Source organism: Anabrus simplex, chromosome 2 (genome assembly GCF_040414725.1).
Source record: "Anabrus simplex isolate iqAnaSimp1 chromosome 2, ASM4041472v1, whole genome shotgun sequence".
In the NCBI taxonomy this organism is placed as follows: Eukaryota; Metazoa; Arthropoda; class Insecta; order Orthoptera; family Tettigoniidae; genus Anabrus; species Anabrus simplex.
Genome location: NC_090266.1, coordinates 1055492781 through 1055516274, shown reverse-complemented (window position 1 = coordinate 1055516274; position 23494 = coordinate 1055492781). Strand labels below are relative to the sequence as shown.

Below are 23494 nucleotides of genomic sequence, written 5' to 3'. Positions count from 1 at the left end.
TTACGGGCATCATCAGCCATATCAATCTTAAAAATAATACATATGGAGTCTTTCTAATCTTACGAATTATGAATAATGATTTCGTAAAACATTATACAATAACATCTAAAACGATAATGCACCAAGGTGTATTAAAAAAATATATATTAACAGTTTTTGAAGATTAAAACGTGGTTAAACATGAATATTTGAGAGTTTAAAACTAAAATGGATCCTTTTGTTTTATATCATTAAGACTGTGACGGCCTTGAGTGTAAACACAATCAAAGGGGGATGTTTCTTCAATTCCCATAGTATGAATCCAAGATGGTAAAATCACTGTCAGTTATTTAAAACAGAAGTGTGAACATAATAAACATGTTAAAATGTGTATACGGTTGATATATCTGAAAGTAGAAAAGAAAATGGAACTGTTATTGGAGGCGTTGCTAATGATAACGTATGTCAAAGCTAGCGGGTGTCAGTAATTATGTTGGTAGTTAATTGGATCCAAAAGACGGTCAAGTTGGTGTTATAACCCCGTTGAAACATTTGTTGGAAGAAATGATCGAGTTCTTTTCGTACGGTGCGTATTAAGTACATCGGGCTGTTCCAGCAATGCTAGCTTGACTGAGCTTTCTACTTCTAATATTATTTTTAAGATTGATATGGCTGATGATGCCCGTAAAGGAGGGTGAAACATGTACCATTGACTTTTATGTATTATGTATAAAATTTTAACCATATGAAATAGTGGTTTATATTGTATTGTATTGAACAGGTGGACTTAAAAAAATATTGTAATAATATTCGAGACATACGTCATCTTCAATACGGAACCAAAATGAGAATAGTTACTTGTAACTCGAGAAGACAGTCGTACATAATGTCCAACGGTGCAGAAAGATTGAGTGCATCATTGTAAACTGCAACAACTGTGAAAGATTCATGACTAAAAGTTCTGAGAACAGACATTTTTTAAAAAAAAGTACCTTATGCCACTTGGGAAGTGAGCCATGGCAAACCATAGCGGTAAGAATATCTCAAGTCATTAGACATGAGAAAGCTTCCAAGCATATAGCAGACTCTCAAGACTGTAATAAAGTATCCGACCATATAAAGTATTAGACTCGTGTCAGGAAGGAGCAACTTAGATTTCTGTCTACAAGTCCAGTGGCTTATATAGTACCGTGAGAGAAGTGTCAAAAACATGTTTGGTGATATAATGGTAATATATATACAGTGAGTTTCCCTCATCAGTTGGCCAGCAGGCGCGCTCAGGTTATCTGCCTCCTGTTGACTCATCACTCCCCACTCTGCGGCATAGCAACAAGGATAGCACTTTGCTCACTTTATCCTTGCGTGACATGAGACAATTAAAATTAATGAAAATTAAGTTTGTGTACTACAGTTACCTTGTATGGTTTCAGTTTTAACATTTTCGTAGCCCGCCATGCTGAGCTCTTCAAAACCCTGGCTTCTTGTCCAAATCACAAATCATCTTAAGGATTTTGTAGGCATATGTTCTAATCTTTCTAGGTTTTCATTTACTTTTCCCTCGTTTAGTACATGTTTTTTAACACTTTGCTTCTTATTGAGTAAAGAAACAGTTCTTCTCAATTTGTTTAAGATTTGCTGCACGGTCTCTATGTGAAGGGCGTATACCCGGAAAATTGTGTTACAAATCACCTAACGACTTCCCTGCAAGACTGTTTTCACATATCTATCGTACATAAATACCCTTTCCTCTACCGTGTACACGTATGGAGGCATTATGAGAATTATACTCCAAAGTAACACGTCACAACTCGAAAACAGGTGGAGCAACAGGTCAACACTTAATACACGTTCTAAGCACGGACCTGAACTGCGAAGTGCGGGCATTCCCGTGCTGTCGCTGCGCTGTTTAACGGGAAGTGATGAGTCAACGGGAGGCAGATAAGCTGGGTGCACCTCCCAGCCAATCGATGAGAGAAACTCGATGTGTGGTGTTTTTTTTTTTTTTAAATACGCAAGTTCACCGCCAGATCACTTTCCCAGTATAGTACTTGCTCTAATTACCGCAACAACGGGACATTAACACCAAGATCCATAGGCTATCCTTTCAGAAATACTGTTTCTTGAAAAGCGCTTGATGGAAGATTTAGCATTGATGGGACTGAAATTTGTGGACGGTCGACGCAGGAAATCATGTCTTCAAGGATCAACAGATAAGGCAAGATTTTAAAAACATGATTTAATTAGAATGCTTGTGGGGCCACGTAATTTGAATGAATAATCTGGGAACAGATAATCAAGGTTCCACTGTATATGAGTCTCCAATACACGTAACTCTCATTGGATTAAAATACATACGTCTGCCTTCTTTCTGATATAATTTTATTGACTGCAGATCTTGCCCTATCCAGTCAATGATATCTGGTCTTTCAGTGAATATCTTTTGCATACATGTGCATCTATTCCCTTTAAATCTTAACTTGTGTAAGATTCTCTTAAGAATGCAGGCTTTATGGAAAGTTTTTTTTTTTTTAAACAACAGTTTAGATGATGTCGGTACTTTCTTTTGCGTTGCATAAAACTAGGACTGCCATATTGCAATTTATAAAAACTGTTAACTGGGCGAGTTGGCCGTGCGGTTAGAGGCGCGCGGCTGTGAGCTTGCATCCGGCAGATAGTGGATTTGAATCCCACTGTCGGCAGCCCTGAAGATGGTTTTCCGTGGTTTCCCATTTTCACACCAGGCAAATCCTGGGGCTGTACCTTAATTAAGGCCACGGCTGCTTCCTTCCAACTCCTAGGCCTTTCCTATCTCATCATCGCCATAAGACCTATCTGTGTTGGTGCGACATAAAGCCACTAGGAAAAAAAAACTGGGGCACCTACAATTATCGTAATTATAACAACCGGGTACTTAGCGTAACATAGCCTCTGGTGTCGCTTCTACCTCTTACAGTTAATCTAAATGTACTGTAGTAAGTCGTCAGCAAAAAAAAAAAAAATTAAAAATTAGGTCCTGTATAAATTATTTGGATGGATGGACGGATGAACATGACTGTCGTGGAAGACTTCACTGCAATGGTGGGATGCAACAGAAAAGGAATGGAAGAAGTAATTGGACTTTTGGATATGGAAAAAGGAATGAAGAGGGAGAGAAGTTGGTGCGTGTATGGGTGTGTGTGGTTTTTTTGTGAGAACGGGTTAAATGTGGCTAATATGTGTTTCAGGAAGAAGGATAGCACAAAGATTACAATATATAGCTGGGATAACAGAAGGACAAAAACAGCAATTGATTACTTCTTGGTGGAAAGAGAAAATTGTAGACTGTTGTTGAATATAACTGCCTTGCCAAAAGTAGCCTTTGATGGAGTCCATAGAATAGTCATAGCAAAAATGAATGTAGGAAAAATAGTGAAAATTAAATAAGCAAGAAGAAAATAAAAGTATGGAAATTAAAAGATATGGAAGTAAAAGAAAAATTCCAAACTTATGCTGGTGAAAAAATATCCAGACACCATGAAAGAGGAATGTAGAATACAGAAATTTTGGCAATATATTTGTTGAGGTAACATATTTGATTAAAGGTACAAGACTACAGGTTAATATCCGCGTGAGAAAAGCCATTTGCAAATGTGCCATGCCAGTCCATTAATAACCGGTGCAATCGCCTGACTGATGAATGCAGGTGTATTTGTATTGTGTCGTACAGGTGGGAGATGACAGCTTGTGGAATGGAGCTCCATGCCTGTTGCAGTTGGTCAGTCAATACTGGGACGGTTAATGCCGGTTGTGGATGACGCTGGACTTGTCGTCCATTGATGTCCCATACATGCTCGATTGAGGACAGATGGGGGAATTGAGCAGGCCAAGGCAACATGTCAACACTGTAGAGTACGTTAGGTTACAACAGCGGCATGGGGGTGTGCACTATTCTGTTGGAAAACACCCCCCGGGAATGCTGTTCATGAATCGCAGCACAACAGGTCGAATCACCAGATGGACGTACACATCTGCAGTCAGGGTGAGTGGGATAACCAGGAGAGTGCTCCTGCTGTCATAGAAAATTGCTCCCCAGACCAGAACTTCCTGTGTACTCTAGGTCCAGTGTGTCAACACTGCAGACAGGTGGAATGCAGGCACTCGCCTGGCCTCCTCCTAACCAACACTCGGCCAGCACTGGCACCAAAGCAGAACCGGCTTTCATCAGAAAACACAACGGATTTCAACTCCATCCACCAATGAGCTTTCGCTTAACACCATTGAAGTCGCAGACGGCTGTGGTTTAGGCTCGGAGCTGTCCTTCAAGTAACTGATTTTGAACAGTTCGTTACATCACTGTGGTGCCAACTGCTGCTCGAATTGCTGCTGTAGACGCAGTCCGTTGCACCTCAGCCATACGTCAAATACGGCGGTCCTCCCTCTCAGTGCCACGGGGACGTGCAGAGCCCGGTCTTCTTGTGAGTGTACCTTCTCGTGACCACTGCTGCCAGCATGCATGCACAGTGGAGAGAGTCCTGCCAAATTGTTCTCCAATAGCGCGGAAGGAAAATTCACCTTCACGTAGCCCTATTATATGGCCTCGTTCGACCGCAGTGAGCTGTTGGTACTGGTCTCTTCATCATCGTAAAGGCATTCTTGACTCACTCAGTCCAATCTCACAGGTAACTAACGCTCTCGCACAGTACAGCCCGTATTTAAAGCAAACCCGATGTGCAATGTCATGGGGCTGCTACTAGTGCCACACTAATCCGATTTGCAGGTAATTTGAGTCATCATCATCTTTCAGATCTATAAACATGCCTACCAACGATCATTAATCTAGCACAACTGTTTCTTGGTGTTTGGATATTTTTTTCCACCAGTGTATTTGAAACAAAGCATACACAGAAATGAGATAGAGAGTGTGAAAGTTGAATGGGACCTGTCAAAAACAAAGCATTTGTAAGCTGTGCAGAGAGTACTTGTGGCAGAATAGCTGAGAAAGTGAAAGGTGGAGACCACAAGGTGGAATGAGAAGGTAAAAGAAGCAGTGAAATGTAAGAAAGCATGGCAATTATTGAACAGGGATAAAATGGAAGAAAGTCTGAAGAAAGTATCAGGAAATGAAAAGAAGGTGCAAGAAAGTAGTAAGTGAAGAAAAGGAAGAAAGCTGGAAATGATTTACACGAGAGTGGGAAGAGGATGTGAATAGTGGCAAATAAGAAGAGATTGTGCTCAAAGCAAGTGAAAGGGAAAGAAGAGATAATAACATAACCAGAGGAGATAAGGAAAATATGAAAGGATTACTTTGAAGAACTCCTGAATGTGAGAAGTGGCGTAGATGAGATGATAGAGGTAGATTGTGAGGAGACAGAATCTGAGAGTGAAATCACAATGGAAGAGGTGGAAACTGCTGTCAGACGAATGAAAGTGGGGAAAGCAGCCAGATTGGATGAATTATGTGTGGAAATGATAAAAGCAGCAGGACCTGTTGATCTACAATGGCTCTGTAGGCTATTTAGATGTATTTGGAAAGAAAACTTTGTACCAAATGTCTGGAGTAAAGGAGTAATTATACCTATATTTAAGAAGGGGGACAAGAAGATATATTGTTATAATTATAGAGGAATCACACTTGTATATCAGGTAGAAAAATATTTGGGAGAGTACTAGAAAAGGGAATGAGAAGAAAGTGGAAGGACAATTGCAAAATGAACAATATGGCTTCCAAAATGGAAAATCAATACTAGAACCATTTTCAGTATGAGACAGTAATGGAAAATCATTCATGAATGCAGAACCAGGCGAGTTGACCATGCGGTTAAGGGCGCACGTGGCGGTGAACTTGCATCCGAGAGATAGTGGGTTTGAATCCCACTGTTGGCAGCCTTAATTAAGGCCACGGCCGCTTCCTTCCAACTTCTAGGGCTTTCCTATCCCATCGTCGCCGTAAGACATATCTGTGTTGGTGCGACGTAAAGCCACTAGCAAAAAAGAAAAAAAGAGAGAGAGATGAATGCAGGAGAGATATGGTGATATGACATTCCTTGATTTAGAAAAGGCTTATGATAATGTGCCCAGAGCAAAAGTATATAAGATAAGGCAACTGAACGGATTTGGAAGCCATATGATATAGTTTGTGCAAGCAGTATACAAACATTTTTGCAGCAGTGGCCAGACACATGGTGGGGGAACAGAGTGGTTTTGGAATGAAACTGGACTACAACAAGGAAGTGTGCTGTCACCACACCACTGATATTCATAATGGTTATGGACAAAATTGTGAATGAGACGGGTAAAATATGGGGACAGGGAGCTGAAGGTAATGCTGTTTGCAGATGATATTGTAGTCTGGGGAGCAAAACAGAGAGGAAGTGCAAAGGCAACTCAATATATCGAGTGAGGTTATTGAAAATTATGGAATGAAAATCAGCGTGGAAAATATAAGACAGTGGTATTGACTAGAGGAAAAAGGGAAAGGATAGGAATTATAAAAATAAAGGGACAAAATCTTTTTTTTTTTTTTTTTTTTGCCATTTGCTCTACGTCGCACCGACACAGATATGTCTTATGGCGACGATGGGATGGGAAAGGCCTAGGAAGTGGAAGGAAGCGGCCGTGGCCTTAATTAAGGTACAGCCCCGGCATTTGCCTGGTGTGAAAATGGGAAACCACGGAAAACCATCTTCAGGGCTGCCGACAGTGGGGCTCGAACCCACGATCTCCCGATTACTGGATACTGTCCGCACTTAAGCGACTGCAGCTATCGAGCTCAGTGGACAAAATCTTGAAATTGTGGCGAGGTTTTAGTACTTGGGAAGCAAAATGATGAAGGATGTAGCGCTGGACATGGAAATTAGTAAAAAGATTCAACAGGGGAATGCATTCTACCAGCAATGCGTGAAAAACCTGATGTGGAGGAAGGAAATGCCAATGAAGTGTAAAAAGGTGATGTTTAAAAGAGAATACTGCCCAATACTGACATATGCACTGGAGACCTGGATACTGACAAAACGACAGGAAAAGAAAATCCAGGCCAGTGAAATGAAATTTTTAAGAAATATGATGGGAAAGATGAGTCCGGCTCCATGGTTGATTGGTCAGTGTTGAGGTCTTCAGTTCAGAGGGTTCCGGGTTCAATTCTCAGCCAGGTTGGGGAATTTAATCACGTCTGATTAATTCCTCCCAGTTGGGGACTGGCTGTTTTTGTTTGTCCCAACACTCCTCTTCATATTCAGACAACACACCACACTATCGTCTATCACAGAAACACAATAGCGATTAGATCCCCCCACATAGGGATGGTGTCAGGAAAGGCATCCAACCATACAACTGCACCAAATCCACATGTGCGGAGAAAAAAACTGGTAGAAGATAGGAAAGATAAGAAAGGATAGAGTAAGAAATGAAGACATCTGAAAGGAAATTGGAGTGGAAAAGGTTTTCAACAGAATAGAGAGGGATAGACATGGATGGTTTGGACATATGAAGACAATGGAAGAGGGAAGGATGCCAAAGCAGATGATGAAAACCCAGATAGGAGGAGGGAGGGCAAGAGGGAAACTTAGACTCCAGTGTCTGAAAACTACCAAGAATAGTATAACTAGAAAAAAACTGTATTGTATGTAATGAATCAAATTTTGTTTTGCTTCTTGTAGTCATTTTGGACCATTCATTACACACAGCAACACAGAGCATTGGAAATAAATACACATCAATATGTGGACTATGGGCACATCAAAGGAAGCGATAATGAAAAGTTAATCTTGAAATCAGTCGATGGATGCAGTGAAAGGTCCCCGAGGCCTTGTTCTTTTAATGGTACATGTTCTTTCATCTTCATAACTCGCTGCACTCTATGTAATTTGGACTTTAGTGGTTGTAATTCCTCACATTTCATTTATCTTGTATACCATCACTCACAGCCTCCGTGGCTCAGACGGCAGCGCGTCGGCCTCTCACCACTGGATACCGTGGTTCAAATCCCGGTCACTCCATGTGAGATTTGTGCTGAACAAAGCAGAGGCGGGACAGGTTTTTTTCCGGGTACTCCGGTTCTCCCTGTCATCTTTCATTCCAGCAACTCTCTCCATTATCATTTCATAGCATTTATCAGTCATTAACCCCTTCAGTGGCACGCCCGAGAAATTCTCGGGTGGCGCACGCCTGCCCATAACGTCACCGCCCGAGAAATTCTCGTTTAGCTGCAGTGTTCATTTCGCGATCGCCCAATAATTTCTCGGGTACTCTAATCGTTTGGGAAAATGTTTTCAAGTATTCTCAACAGATGGCGGGAGGATTTCCAGCTGTATTCACGTAGCGTCTGGCTTAAAATATGCCTTATCTTCTCTACTTTACATATACAACCTCTGGCCAGCTGACGAGGTAAACAGAAATGGCGAGCGCGAAACGGAAGAGAAGTTTGTCTGAAGACAAAATAAGGAACTACATCAAAGATGAATCACTAAGTGACATTAGTATTTCTGATAGTAGCTATAATGATTCTATTGATTCTTCAGATGATGACCTTAGTAATTCTAGTGAAAGTGAAGAAGATATTACGTCAGACGCTAAGGTGATGGTAGATGTTGAATATACATTCGTTTGGAAAAAGTGTAAGCCTGGGGATAGTGTGTGAACTAATTTTATTCAATTTACGGGAAATCCTGGTGTGAGGCTTAGCTTATTACCAGAGGTGAGTGCGATTGACTGTTTTGAACTGATTCTAACAGATGAAGTTGTAAATTTGACAGTGACCGAAAAAATTCGTTGGCCCTATGCTAAAAGTGCATTGAAAACCTTGTAAATAAATCTCCGCATGGAAGGGTACAGTTTTGGAAAAAAGAAGCTCTTACAAAATTTGGCAATTTATTGCGTTAGTATTGCTGATGGGAATAATACAAAAGCCTGAAATAAAAATGCATTGCTCACAGGACAGTATAGGCCCTACTCAAAACACCAATATTTTATGAAACTATATCACAGGCCTACTCTAAGAAGTGTAAATAGAGTGTAAAGTAAGTTTTTATTAACCTTGAATAATATATGAATGTGTTCCCTTAATAATTGTTACTCATTCCTTGCTTCCTAAAAATAAATAAATTCCTCCGAAAAAACCTCACTTTTCTGGCACAGGAGGTCTGCCAAAACCCGCCACCGAAGGGGTTAATATCACCTTGGGAGTGGTGACCCCATTGTAATAATAGCCTATATGGTTTATTCATTACATCCCTGACCCGGTCAAAGACTGGAAAACAGGTTGTAGGTTTTCATTTTCACCATCACTCATAATTCTTGACATGCAACACTGACCACTAGAACAAATCAGTGCATCGAAATCTTTGTAATTCAACTACTGTATTAACATTGTTTTAATGGCATTTTCATTATCAAGTAAGGACATGCAATTGCTTAGTGACATAATGTTGATGCCAGATGATTTGCTGAAACAAAACTATGTATTTCGCTCAACCAATTATAGGGCTAAACCCCCATAATTTTCAGTGAGGCCAGGAGGGGTTGTCTGTCCATCTGTGGCCACTCAGCCCTGTCCTTTCAGGACCCATCTTGTCCTGGCACTACTGTGCAATTCAGTCTTCTCACAGGTCTGTAACCCCAAGATGTGTGTAGCACACAGAGTGAGTGAGTGAGTGAGTGAGTGAGTGAGTGAGTGAGTGTATGCATACCTTCGGACTGAATGCCTCTGCAACAGTGTGTGTTAAAAAAAAGAGGTACATTAATTATTATTTATGTATGATTTATTTTGAGACATAAAATTCTGTCTGCATTGCAGGAGTGTACACTACTAGGTAAAGTCCATAAAGAGAGATTTTCCTGTATGTCCATTATTTTAGATTATTTTTAATGTAGTTTTGCTTGTAAATAATTCAATTCCAAAAAGGTTTCATTTCAAAAGAGCAGTGCAGAATTGTTTATCATGTACCTGTATTTGAATTGTATGGTGCACATTTGTTTAAAATGAAGAGAAGAATTAATGTGATGATTTAATTACAATTCTATACAACAGCATCTGTCATATAGAATTTACATTGTTTTCGTTTTCCTCTAAAAAAGATTAGGAATGTTTCGATTGAGATATATTTATTGCATGTTTTTTCTCTTTATTTCTGTTCCGTATTGTTTGTGATAGAAAAGTATCCTTGCAGTTTTGTTCTGGAAGACATTTTGCTGTTACAAACATGCTGTTATAAGTGAGCTTAGTAGAGTGTATTGCTACTGCCAGTAGGAACTTGTAGAAGGCTTTTATTTGTCTGTCCTGTGCCAGGTGCGTGAACTGTCTCAGAGACTGGCTAAAGCTGAAGCTGCTAAGATCGCCCTGAGTCACCAGTTTGACCAGCTCAAGCTGTCTCTAAGATAATGGGTCTGTCTTTCAAGCATGGCGTGCTTTTTGAGCGTGCCCTGCCTGTATCATAATCTGCTTGATACCTCACTAACCTGGCAAAAGTAGCAAAATGGGGAGAGGGTTGGGGGGAGGTGTGCTTTATTTCCCTTGTCCATTCTGCTTCTTAACCATACCTTGTTGTGACAGTCCATCTCTTGCATTGGAGTTTACAAGAATATTACAATATGTAGGAGAATTTTATTTTTGTCTTGAGGTTCCAAAATGCAACAACAGACCTTCCATTTCATATTTAATTTCTTACCCATCATATTTAAAGATATAGAAAAATTGTTTTTACTTGTCTCTAAAGAACATATTTTGGTATTAATTGCTTATTAAATTTCTCTGTGAAGATATGAAGAGCTCCCTTTAAACTGATTTATCTGCAGTTAAGTCAATGAAAGCAATAAAGAGAAAATCATTTGGTACAGATCTAATGTAAGTTTTTAAATTATCACTCGTATATGTAAATAGTGACTTCCTATTATTCTCTTCAGTATTTCTCAAAATAAGCAGTAAAAGCTTTGTCCTGCTGATAACATTTTTTTAAACTGTATTGCCTTGCAAATATGAACTTGTCTAACATATAAAAACTATTTGTGAATTGTATCAGTGTGCATGTGTAGGTACTGATTTCATAATTGCAATGCCTACAGTGTATTACAACTGTTACATCAAAGTAACAACATGAAACATCAATACCAAACTTCCAATGCCAAGGTCAGTAGGCCTGTACTAGTTTTCCGAGAAGGTTAATAAAATACTCGACAAGGTTTTACACTTTTTTGAACCACTTCTTTGTTGCTGTCATCGTTCAGTTTATATGTCATAAAGTCCATAACCACCCTGATTTTGAGGAATTGCCCTATAAGATCTTACCAATAATAGTAGCATTCCATACATATTGCTACTAAAATTTTCTTAAATAATTACTGGTAAATTGTTTGGTGTGTCTAACATAAGTTATGTTTTTCCTGTGAGGAAATTGACCAGTTTGCTTTTAATCAGGCATGTAGTGCAGTAGTTAACTAAGGTGACTATTTTTTCATTAATGTTTTCATTCACAGAGAGATTGAAAGTTCACTCATGATGATTCCATGGACTTGTGGAATTTTTTAACAAACAATAGCTTTCAAAGTAATTTATGGTAAATTTTAAAGTATTTATACCATTCTAAGAGACATGAAATGTCTCTCTTCCATTATTGCATTTTGACAAAAAAATGTTAACATACTGAGCGAGTTGGCCACCAGTACACATCTTGTAGCTATAAGCTTGCATATGGAAGATGGCAGATTTGAACCCCACTCTTAATAGCCCTGATTATGTTGTGTATTTTACATAATGCATACATCAAGGTTGTACCTTCATTTAGGCCATGGCTGCTACCTTCACAGTCGTAGTTGTTTCCTGTCCAAGCATCACCAAAAATCTCCCTGTTATCATGCAGTGTTAAACAGCTAGAAGCAAAGAAACTGAAGTATTGCCATCTTATGTAAAAATAAAAATAAAAACTGTAGCTTGTCAATTACTTATTAGTAATGAATTGTTAAAAAATTATTATTATTATTATTATTATTATTATTATTATTATTATTATTATTATTATTATTATTATTATTATTATTTGAACAGTAATCCAATAACATTTTCAGTATCTTTTGTTTATACTTCTTGTTACAGCTCTTTTTTAAGTACTGCCTGTCTTATGGCGATGATGCGATAGGAAAGGCCTAGGAGTAGGAAGGAAGCAACCGTGGCCTAAATTAAGGTACAGCCCCAGCATTTGCCTGGTGTGAAAATTAGAAATCGCAGAAAACCATCTTCAGCGCTGCCGACAGTGGGGATTCGAACCTACTATGTCCTGAATGCAAGCTGACAGTTATGTGACCTAAATCGCACTGTCTGTCTGTCTGTCTGTCTGTCTGTCTGTCTGTCTGTCTGTCTGTCTGTCAAGTATCAGTCCACAAGCTGGTTGAATCATCTTTTAGCACCACTGGAGGTTATGCTGTTATAGGAAAACTGCAAAAAAATAGATGTTGGTGCAAAATGTGGCTTGCTGGACAGAATGAGTAGCGAGGTAGTTTCCTATTACTTTCCTCACGGAGCGAGAAAGTGCTATTCCAGAAATATTGTCCTGACCCTATGAGTAGTGCCTTTCATTGAATTCTGGTGCACTGGGCATGCTCTGATTGTCATTGCTCAGAACCACTCATCTCAACAGCTTCCATGTTGTCACAGCCACAAATGAGACAGATACTTTGGTAGAGTCTATACTTTACCCTGGCCTGTGCCAGGAGACAGATACAAAAATACTGCATCCGTCAAGAAATAGCAACAGGTAGTTTAACTTTGTGAAATTTTTCTTGTAATCACTTGAGTATTTTAAATTTTCTGTAAGTAGTGTTCTGTTATTGATGATGCTTGGTATTTTAAGGGGCCTAACATCGAAGGTCATCGGCCCTGTTGTGTTATTAATGCTGCCTAAATACCAATAATTTTGAGGCAAAATTGTCATTTAGTGAACTAGTACTTACTTCATAATCCTAAAAGATGCAGGATCTAGAGTGATTTTTCTTTTTTCTCCCAGGGATGGCATAAATTTTAACTATATTAGAAATATAGATCTTTATTTTATAGTTTATAGGTTAGAAGCAGTTGTGGTTATATAGCATGCCAGCAGGCAGGAAGGACAACGAGAATACAAGGTATTGTGATCCCATGAGTTGGGAGAGCAACTGCTTGGAGGTAGAGTTTATGAGCCAATTATAAGCAAAATGAGTAAATGTAGGCAACAGCAGATAAGCGTTCTCTGATACACTACCCTCCATTTCAGCTGTGGAAAATGTTTTTTTTGGTAGAATGTCAGAAGTCTCAGGTTTCATACGGCATATGAAGAAGCAGTATTCAAGTTCTTTAGGCTTTTTCATCTGTGAAATTATCAGCTTATTTTCCCCAGTATGACAGTGGGTTCATCAGTCGGAATGCCACACCTCTCCAGGATGCTGGCAGCTAGTGCGTCGTTGCGATACCACTGCAAGCCACCTGTGACTTTTCATATCAAAAATTAAGTTCTTGCTTGGGAATCATAGTTTATTTTCGCTGACTGAGAATTTAATATAAGTACCGTAATTAAGCTCTTCAGGCGTTTTCAATCATAAAATCGTGTGTTACATAGTTGCATTGCAAATAATGGTGTATGACGTATGAAGATATCAGTAAGAAGGCAGATATATTGTTGCAGGAGTAGTTAAGTATTGCAACTAAAAGCTGGGTCAGGAGGTAAAATTCGAGGGGTAAGATATCTACGCCAAAAAAAAAGAAAAGAGAGGTTACTGGGTGGTGCTGGGAAAGTGATTTATATAGGGAAGATAAGGAGTTGTGCATGAAAGGTAGTGCAAATAGTAAAGGGCACTGAAAAATAATCTGGGCCGAGTATAATGTAAGGGGGGGGGGGTCATTATCAGAATTCTGTGAAGTAAAAGAGAAAAAAAACTGAAATATTAATGAAATGGGGAATTAATGAAATAGTTTAATAGTTACTGAGGGGAGTAATTAACCCTTTAAGGTTGTATTTAATTTCCGTGTCGATCTGTCTGCTGGCGGTACTAAAATTCACTGTGACTCAATAATGGAAGTCTCAAGAATGAATCAACATAATCAAACACATTCACTCCCATATCTGACCCTCGTCAGATTAACTTTCATGTGTGTTAAATACCATATCCAACCTTAGATTTGAATGTGTGCCAACTTTTTTCATTCATATATATGTTATATGACACAGTATATCACTTTTCCCATAGATAGTGGGCAGATGAACATTTAATACAGAATGGGGTAATTTCCCGTGTTGTGGGAAGTGTGAATCTAAATAAACACGTCAGTACCAATATCTCTGAAGTGCGTGGTTGGAATTCAAGTGGCACTAAGTGATATAATGAATAGTTAAGTCACCTACTGGATAATCTTGTGAAGGTATGTACAAATTTTCAGATTTTTAGGATTTATGGTATAGGAGTGATACGAAGTTAGTCATGTGTTACATTTTGCCTAGTGAGTCAGGGCGGCATCAAAAAATCGCTGGGCTGTATGATTAGATACCAGCAGAGGGAGCTGGGAGTGAATGTGTTAATAACATTTTCAGGACAACTTGGCAGATTCAATCCTGGTTCAGTCCGATGGTATTTGAAGGTGCTCAAATACATCAGCTCTGTGTCTGATTTATTGGCATGTAAAAGAACTTCTGTCGGACTAAATTCTGGCACCTTGGCATCCTCAAAAACCGTAAAAGTAGTTAGTGGGATGTGAAGCCAATAACACTACATTATTACTTTTTCAGGACAACTTACCAAGACTTCCAGACATGATGTGGAGTAGATGGAGTAGTTTAGTGGGAGGTCCAATGATTTATTCACCTGTAGCAGTGGCACACACAAAATACTTGCACATAAAATATATTCATGGATATTTGGTAATTAGATCACACACTTATTAAAGCTATAAACAATATACAGTATAAATACGTGCTATATGCATCAGTTTTTCATTTTACACATTAAAAAAGGTTGTTTTGTATGGAAATCCTTGAGATCACTTATCCAAAAATCAGTGTTTTAAGGAAGTCATCCTTATTAAACTAATTCCTTAGGGTGAGTTTTAGTATAATAGGCATCCTTAATTTAAAAAAAACTGATGTACAATACCCATCAGCATTATAAGTCCCAGAAGCACACAGATTTCCTTAATTTTTTTCTCTGCCTATCTGGCTAAGTTACATTTAGATCAACAACCGTATCATTGAAAACTAATGAAAAGGTATCCAACACATTGTCAAAATCCTCTCAAAGCCCCAGTTGACCTCTGAATGGTTGCACTTAGTGTTCAGGTGATGTATGTTGTGCTTTGCCCACTGTAAGATGTGCTTGGTACTGCTGTCCCTAGATTCACTGGCACTAAATTACTATTGTCTTTGTCTTCCTGGGTCACTGATTATGTTTGAGCATAATCAGTATCTTCACCTAAAATGTCACTTTCACTTCTCTTTAAAAGTTCGGAAACTTTGGCACATGGGATAAGCCCGACCATTGTAAACTCAAGGGATTCCCCTCTGTATGCAGTGAAAACACACACTGTATAAGAATTTTGTCTTAGTTCAAGCTTCCTACTGTGGGTGGGAGTAGCTGACTGCAATGTTTTTTATATTTAGAATAGTGTATTGTTGTATGCATAATAGGGTGCACTTTGAAGTCACGTGCAGTTCAACTTTGATGGAATTCACTGATCAATATTGATCATATTTCCCACAGTTCAGATGATCCACAGATGGCAGGAAAGGGACAACTTTGAATAAAGCTATAAGAAAAGAAAATAAGGTAGTTGTGGAATGAAAAATGAATTCACTATTGGTACTAAACAGAGACTGGAGTAAAACAAAGGATATGAAAATTGTCATTAGGAAAACTGTGGAAAAGAAAATTAAAGGAAGGTGAAAGGACAGGCAATGAATGCAGTAATGAGGGAATGACTGAGATAATATCTTAGTTTCCAACTGCAGTTTAGGAAACACTTTAGAATGTATGATTAATTAGCACGGGATATTTTCAGAAAAGGTAATCTAGAGTTGTTATCCTCCTGATACACGAGACATGTATACAAGTAAATTGTAGCTTATTTTTGTAACATTTTCATTTTTTCTGATTATAACGTGTCTTCTGTTAATTTAAAAGGAACTGTATGTGCCATGGAGAACAGCAGCCTACCACGTTGTGTGATAGACTACAAATTAGATAAACAAAACTTCACACAAATCCAGAATTTTCAGCTGAAACCTTCAATGGTGGTTAAAGAAAGGGGGAGAGAGAGAGAGAGAGAGAGAGAGAGAGAGAGAGAGAGAGAGAGAGAGAGAGAGAGAAATCTAGAAGCTTCTGCAGGGTAAAGGAGGATGAAGGGGTGGTCAAAGAGGGAGAGAATGGAAAGAAAGTGGTTGCATGATGTTAAGGTCAGGTGCTTCCCTGCTGATGTTCAACTTGTAAGTCTCCAAGGGGGAGAGAGAGTGCAAAGCAGTTGTTTACCTTCCAAATGCATTTTTTCCATGAAATGGCATATGAATTTTAGAGCTGGGATATCCCAGGACGGGTTCGGCTCGCCAGGTGCATGTCTTTTGATTTGACTCCCGTAGGCGACCTGCACGTCGTGATGAGGATGAAATGATGATGAAGACAACACATACACCCAGCCCCCATGCCAGAGAAATTAACCAGTGATGGTTAAAATTCCCGACCCTGCCGGGAATCGAACCCGGGACCCCTGTGACCAAAGGCCAGCACGCTAACCATTTGGCCATGACGAAGTACAAACCCAAAAGTCAGAATTTAGATCAGCATTATTACACTTTTAAGGCTTGCTCTAGAATCGTTTCTTTTTTTTTAATGAGCATAATTCTATTCCATTCATTATTTACGTGTGCTGGGTTTCATTTGATTGGTTTGGAATGTTAACATGAACACGATAATTTTACAAATTACAGACATTACTTGATTAACTACTAGCAAAATTTCATCTCTATAAACATAAACTGTAGTGTGTAATAGTATTTAGAGTGCAGTCTATTGTGCCATAGCCGTGTTGAAACACTGGATCCCGTGATATCTCCTAAGTTAAGCAACATTGGACGTGGTCAAAATTTGGATTGATTGCCACGTGCTGTTGGTGGGGGTAAGGGAATGGAGGAGCGGAAAGGAACTGGCCACCCTACGGTATGTAAACTCCAGCTCAGGCACACCTCTGCGGAGGTTGAGACCTGCCTTCGGGCAGAATACACCCGTACCTTACCTTACCTTTCCTATTGTGCTATGGGTCAGGTTTATTCTATCAGGATGTGTGTTTTGTGCTTCTGATGAATGGTTGAGGATACCCTTGAAGTTGGATAAAGACATATTTGCCAAGAAGAAAGATATTGCCACTTTAGTACTACAGGTAGGTAACTTAAGTCATATTGCAGAAAACTGGTTTGAATGTTTAATTGAACATAGATACTTCACTGCATGGAAATATTTTGTACAAATTATGAAATAATGCACTGAAAATGAAAAAATGGAAACATACCTCAAGAAGTGCTGAGATTTCTGAAGATTATTTTGTTGTCAATAAAAGTAAGATATCTGCTTGATACACTGATCATGAAAACTATCCTAAGGGGAGTTATATAATTGTCTGGCAAATAGGATATGTGTTGACTGTTAGGGAGAGAGTAGTGAGTTTGTCGGGATTTGAAAGATCTAATGTGATCTTCAACAAGAGCTTCTATTTAATTACGCATTTGGTTTGGCCTAGTTCCATATTTACCTCTTTGTTCGAAGGGTGCCTTTCCCAAGGTTATGAGTGCTGAGTGAATAGTCTGCAACCTAGCTCTAGTTATTATGCAAGTTCTCGTAGAATCATCCCGACATACTGCATGCAGTCTCTTCAATACAATGGTATTTCTCCTGGAGCCTGCACCCTTACCTTATAATAAAATCCAGCACTATGAGTAAACTTGGCGAGTTTTGAACTGGAATATTAATCATCTTCTGAGAGGGATTCATTGTTCTTTTCTTCTATTGCATCCTGACAAGATCTTCTTTGCTTGATGGAGTCCAGTGTTATCATTCCAGCTAAATATTAATCTAACAGTTCTTTGGAATGTACAGTAATTTGTAAAAAACTACTGGAATATATCATCTTGGATTTAGTCTACTGCAATAAATCATTTGAACCCCTTACACCTGCATAACCAAACCAAAGGGTAAACAGTTTTTTAAAAATATAACTTACATGTACACTCTCGTATAGGTATTTATCAATACTACTCTTCCAGCTTTGATTATGAAATAATAGCTCGCTAATTACAATTTTCCCTCATGCTTGCTCCATCCCCATCTCCATACACTTGGTTAAAATAATATCTATTACCTATTTGATATCTCTGCATGTCGTTTTTAGATATAGAAAGATTTAAACGCATGTATTGGTGTTGTTGTACATACTATGTTCCTCATGTTTATATGATAATGATCTCTGTTGTAGTTGCGGGAAGCACAGGCTCGTGTTGAAGAACTGGAGACTTCCAATACTCACCTACAGCGGCGGCTGGATAAACTGAAAAATGCGAAGTCTACTCTCCTCAAGGAGCTCTGAGGATCATGCATCTTCTCCTACAAGCATTTGTACCTTTCTTCCTTCTGCTCCTCTCTCTCTCTCCCATTTATTGACTTTGGTAAGGACGTGAGAGATTGGGAATGAAATGGCAGGTCAAACTTAATGTTCGTGCTTAAATGAACCATCGAATTAAATTTAATTTATTGTATTGTTCATAATAAGTGCCAGTCCTTAATATTCCAGCCATCATTAATGCATATTTTTCTCATTTTTATATTAAATTACTGTAGTTGCCGTTTTTGCCTGTGTTCATTTAGTTTATGCCTCGAGTTAATCATATCATTGTTACTTCATATTCAATTTGTAATATTTTGTATGTATGCATTTTGAAAGAAGGCAGATAGTTAAAATGATGATCTGCAGCAGAGTTGAGTTTCCCCTCATGTTACATATTTCTGAATATTTCAGTATAAGAAGTTGCTCATGTTGCTTGTTCTCAGCAACTGATTCAAGTTGTTTGCCAAGTACATTGACTATATACTGGATATATTTTAAGATTTCTCAGTCAGCCTTCTGGAATGCCATGCTTTTCCTGTAAAGCTCTCATTCTAAGAACCTAGTGCAATTTTATCGTGTAGTTAGTGGGGGCTGTATTAAGTGCTTTTCTGCATCACATAAATGTGTGGACCTTTATGGATGCTGTTTCTCCACATCCATAAAAAGTCTTACATTTATACCTTATTGAAAGCCCTTGTGACTTCTTGAAAAAATAATTTCCTGTGTTTGGAGTGCTGAAGAACTTGAAGAAAAGGAAAATCATCATTGTTAAGGGAATTTAAATTTATAAGAACTGCATGTTTCATTTATTATGTGTGCATCTTCATTTGTGATAGAAAACAGAATCTGAATGCATCCATTGTGGTTATTACCCCGTTTTGAACATAACTTCCATATCTGTGAAGCAAAGACATGTACTGAAGACCTTTCAGTAATAATTGTTTATATAATTTCCAAGTTCCCTTTTTATGTAATCTGCTGATGCACTACTGCACAAATTTCATTAGCATGCATTGTTTTTATAAATTTTAATATTAACTTTAAGCTCCATCAGCAACCACTAATAGATGATTAAAAATTACTCTGTGGCATGCTGTCATTCAAGGCTTTGATCTTTAATTACATATTGTTTTACCTTATGCTCATGCATAGTTTCTAAAGGAAAGGGTTTTGAGGATTCCTGATTCCACATTGGTCACAGTTTAATTTGAGAATCCAATGTCTGTGTTACACCAAGAAAGCTCACAACCATGCAGTGGACTGCAGTTCAGATAGAACAGACAAGATCATACTGAATATTTAAAGAAAGTTAAACTTGCCTGTTGTTGTTTTTCATTTATAGTGAAAAATCTGTAACATTTTTTCAGTATAATATTGCTACATGTGGGAAAACTGCTATATAATATATTGCAACTTACAATTCTGGTTAGGAAGCCTTTGTCTCTTGAAGTTGTACGTTGTACAAGTAACATTAAAATGTTCATACTACAACGTTTGATGTGCTGTGGGTCAGTATTTTCTCAATAAGGTTGTCAAATAGTGGTTTTTGCCTGCACAATGATAATATAATGCTGAAAGTTAAACAGGGTGTCCACATTCTTAAAATGCAGAAGTCAGAAAATAGTGTTGCTTTCTTGAAAGGTGGTTTTATGATTGGGGAAACTTCCTCCATAATTTTTTGAAAATTAAGATAAAGATATGTTGTAATACAGTGTATATTAAAAATGGGAGTATTAGGGTAGAGTTTGGTTAGCTAGGCCATTGCTGCTTTTTGGAATAAGCAGTTTCTTAAGACGTTTTATATGTCAGTAGTAATTAACAGGACTAGAATTTTAATGCACAAAAAAATACAAGAAAATGCTTTCTTACAAATGCTCTGTAGATTCAAAAATGCTCTTTTACAGGCAAACATCAGGTATTTATTTTACCAGTCCTACGTTGCAATGCACAACAAATAACTAGCATAGATTGTCAAAGGAAAATCTCTGGGTGCAGATTTCAATATTCAGACGCTTCTCTCAACTTCCGTCAACACTAGAGGAGCATACTTGAAGTAAGTCACTAGCTTGTATGTTCCCAGGTAGTTCTTAGAGAGAAAATTGATCATCTGACAGACCATCAACAGTTGAACATATTGTGGCAAATCCTTTAGTTTTCCTTAAAGCCAAAGTCATTTTATTTTCTGTTTCCTTTCCCACTTCCTTGTTTTCTTTTTTCTAAGGCACTTTCTACATTTTTCATTGGGTCTCTTTGTTCTACTGAATGAACTCCTGATTTTTCTGTGTGGGTTATAGCACCAGGTGGGAATCCAAAGTTCGACTTTATGTACAAAAGCTTACCTGTAGTGTCATTTTTAGAAAGTAGTTTTTGAACATATTTGATAGAAGATGCATCACTGCTGTCGAATGTGTCAACGTTCTTCCACATCAGTGTTCTCAGAGTAGTAGTTGCATGCTTCTAGCCAGGTCCCCTATCTTGTTCGAATTGGAGCAGGAAACAAAGGACCTTCAGGAACTTCAGACGTGAAATATGCTTCACCAGAAGGTGCCTTAAGGAAGATCTTCTTGATACATCATATAAGCCGGCCAGTATTTGGGAACTGACTCCGAACTTCATCAGCTCTATTCATGTGCACTATATTTCAGTACAAAGCTTGCAGAGAAGCAGCAGCTTTGACTATATATGCTGCAGCAATGATCAACAATAGCAGTACATTGTCATTTTGATGTCATTGTTTATTTTTTATGTCTCACCGACACAGATAGGTGTTGTGGCCTTAATTAAGGTACAACCCCAGCAGTTGCCTGGTGTGAAAGTGGGAAACCACGGAAAACCATCTTCAGGGCTGCCGACAGTGGGGTTTGAACCCACCATCTCCCGAATGCAAGCTGACAGCTGTGCAATCCATTGGGGTATAACAGGCTCAATGATTTATCAAACATTTTACTAACTGTTGAAAAATTAACTTTTTCCAGCTGTTCACAGTTAATTAAAAAACATTCACCTGGAATTCACCAATATGCCTACCGTAAGGGGCATCCCACCTGGAAGTCTGAGGTTTGTACTCCAGTCGATCCTGGGTTGAGCTCTTCATCTCAAAATTACATGGTGTCAGGAAGGACATCTGGCCTTGAACCCAAAGCCAAAATCAAAATGAGCTTGGGTTGCCCCATTGACCCCAGAAATAATTGAGATAAGCTGAATAAAGTAAGAAAGAAGAAAAAAAATTGATGCCTACCACAATGTTAACAATGTAGCGTGCGTCCTAGTGAGTCTGTACTTCCATCTTTTGCCCTAATCACCAGCATTGTTTATTCAGAGTATCTACCTTCATACATTTTTTGTAGTGTGGAGGAGAAGAGTTTGGTATGGGCTTTCCAGTATGTTCTTCTAAGAACATATGGAACTTTGTATTATAGAGGAGCATCACAGAGCTCTTCAATAAATGCAAGCCTTTAAGTTGGACTTGACCGAGTAACATTGCTCAAGTACTATTCTCTCACCTTGTAGCTGCTGTTGACTTTTTTGTACTTCTCACTATTTACGTGTTGGTCCGCAGAAAAATTCTTTTCAGCACCATCTTTCACTTAACATATCTTACATTGGAGTATAGCTCCATCTGTACTGAACCCTTTACCTCCATATTGAGAAACGTAATGTTTTTAATTTTGCAATGTACTTTCTTCAATTCTTGGCATGACTTAAATTCGAAACTGCTTTCCTCAAGAAAGTCACTAGGTCCTTAACACAATGAGTCAATAGCAGGTGATCCCAACACTGTTAGTGGGATATTTGATTCCTTTCACATTACTGAATCGATACAGTGATCCAATCCATGGTACATTAGTCACAATTCGTAATACATCTGTGTACTGGTAGGTAGCTGCAACAACATTCATTGCACACTGCTACCATCTGCTCTTCATTCTATGAACTGCTTCCTGTGCATATCATCCACCTTCCACATTCAGGTTTCCCTTGCAGCCCCCATATTACATTTAGCTTCGATGTTACTAAGCTATTCTCCATTAAATATACTAAATTAGATGTAAAAATATCTGTACTCACAGACAAATTGTATTCAGTTGAAGGGGTATCAATGGTAAAATATTCTGGAAGAGTAGTGGAATGAGTTAATGCCATTGTGAACAGTTTTGTGGTTGTGGACCCAGGATCTATATTTTTTATGTCTATTTAACCAGCATGAACAGTAGGCCTGCCTGTCGGGAGATAGTGGGTTCGAACCCCACTGTCGGCAGCCCTGAAGATGGTTGCCCTTGGGTTCTCATTTTTGCACCAGGCAAATGCTGGGGCTGTACCTTAAGTCCACGGATGCTTCCTTCCACCTCCTAGCCCTTTCCTGTCCCATCATCACTATAAAACCTATCTGTGTTGGTGCAATGTAAAGCAACTTCTAAAGAGTAAAAAAAAAGAAAGAAACATCTTTTATATTATCCAACATTTTGTGAACACGAGAAGTGCTCACTTTGTATGATTCCATGTTGCAATGTTTATTCTTGAAGCTAGCACATTACTTGACAAAGCTGAAGATAATTAATCCATATTTGAGTAGAACAATAGTCATATGTCACGTAGAAAGTCCAGAGATGTGCTCCATTAGATATAGAACCTGAACTCGAAGACACATAGCACTAGACCTGTCTGTCAACAGGTTTCGGAGCAGTGCAGAATATTCCTTCTATGACACAGAGTGAGACTATGCCTCACGCGGAATATTACATCTACACTCATTGCAACACTCATTGTCGGATTATTCCATCTACGATTTGGGAGGGGTTAATAGTCCTCCTTGGCAGATGCAACAACTTGCACACTGCTGCATTGATATTTCCTCAGTGATGGTCTTAATGCAGGTTTCCCACCACCCAGTGGTTGAAGAGAGTAATCCATCATGAAAAGCAATTTTATACCTCTGTCGAA

The 23494-nt window shown here is 38.6% G+C and overlaps 1 protein-coding gene across 2 annotated transcripts in view; it reads left to right on the top strand.

Annotated features, from left to right (window-relative positions):
- Positions 1–23294, top strand: part of LOC136864685 (leucine-rich repeat flightless-interacting protein 2) — a 337500-nt gene extending 314206 nt beyond the window's left edge. For both annotated transcript variants that reach the window (XM_067142000.2, XM_067141997.2), the window contains one exon: positions 18425–23294. In XM_067142000.2, coding sequence (XP_066998101.1) covers positions 18425–18535 — 111 coding nt within the window. In that variant the 3' untranslated portion in view covers positions 18536–23294. The remainder of the gene's footprint in view (positions 1–18424) is intronic.
- Positions 23295–23494: the final 200 nt, after the last annotated feature.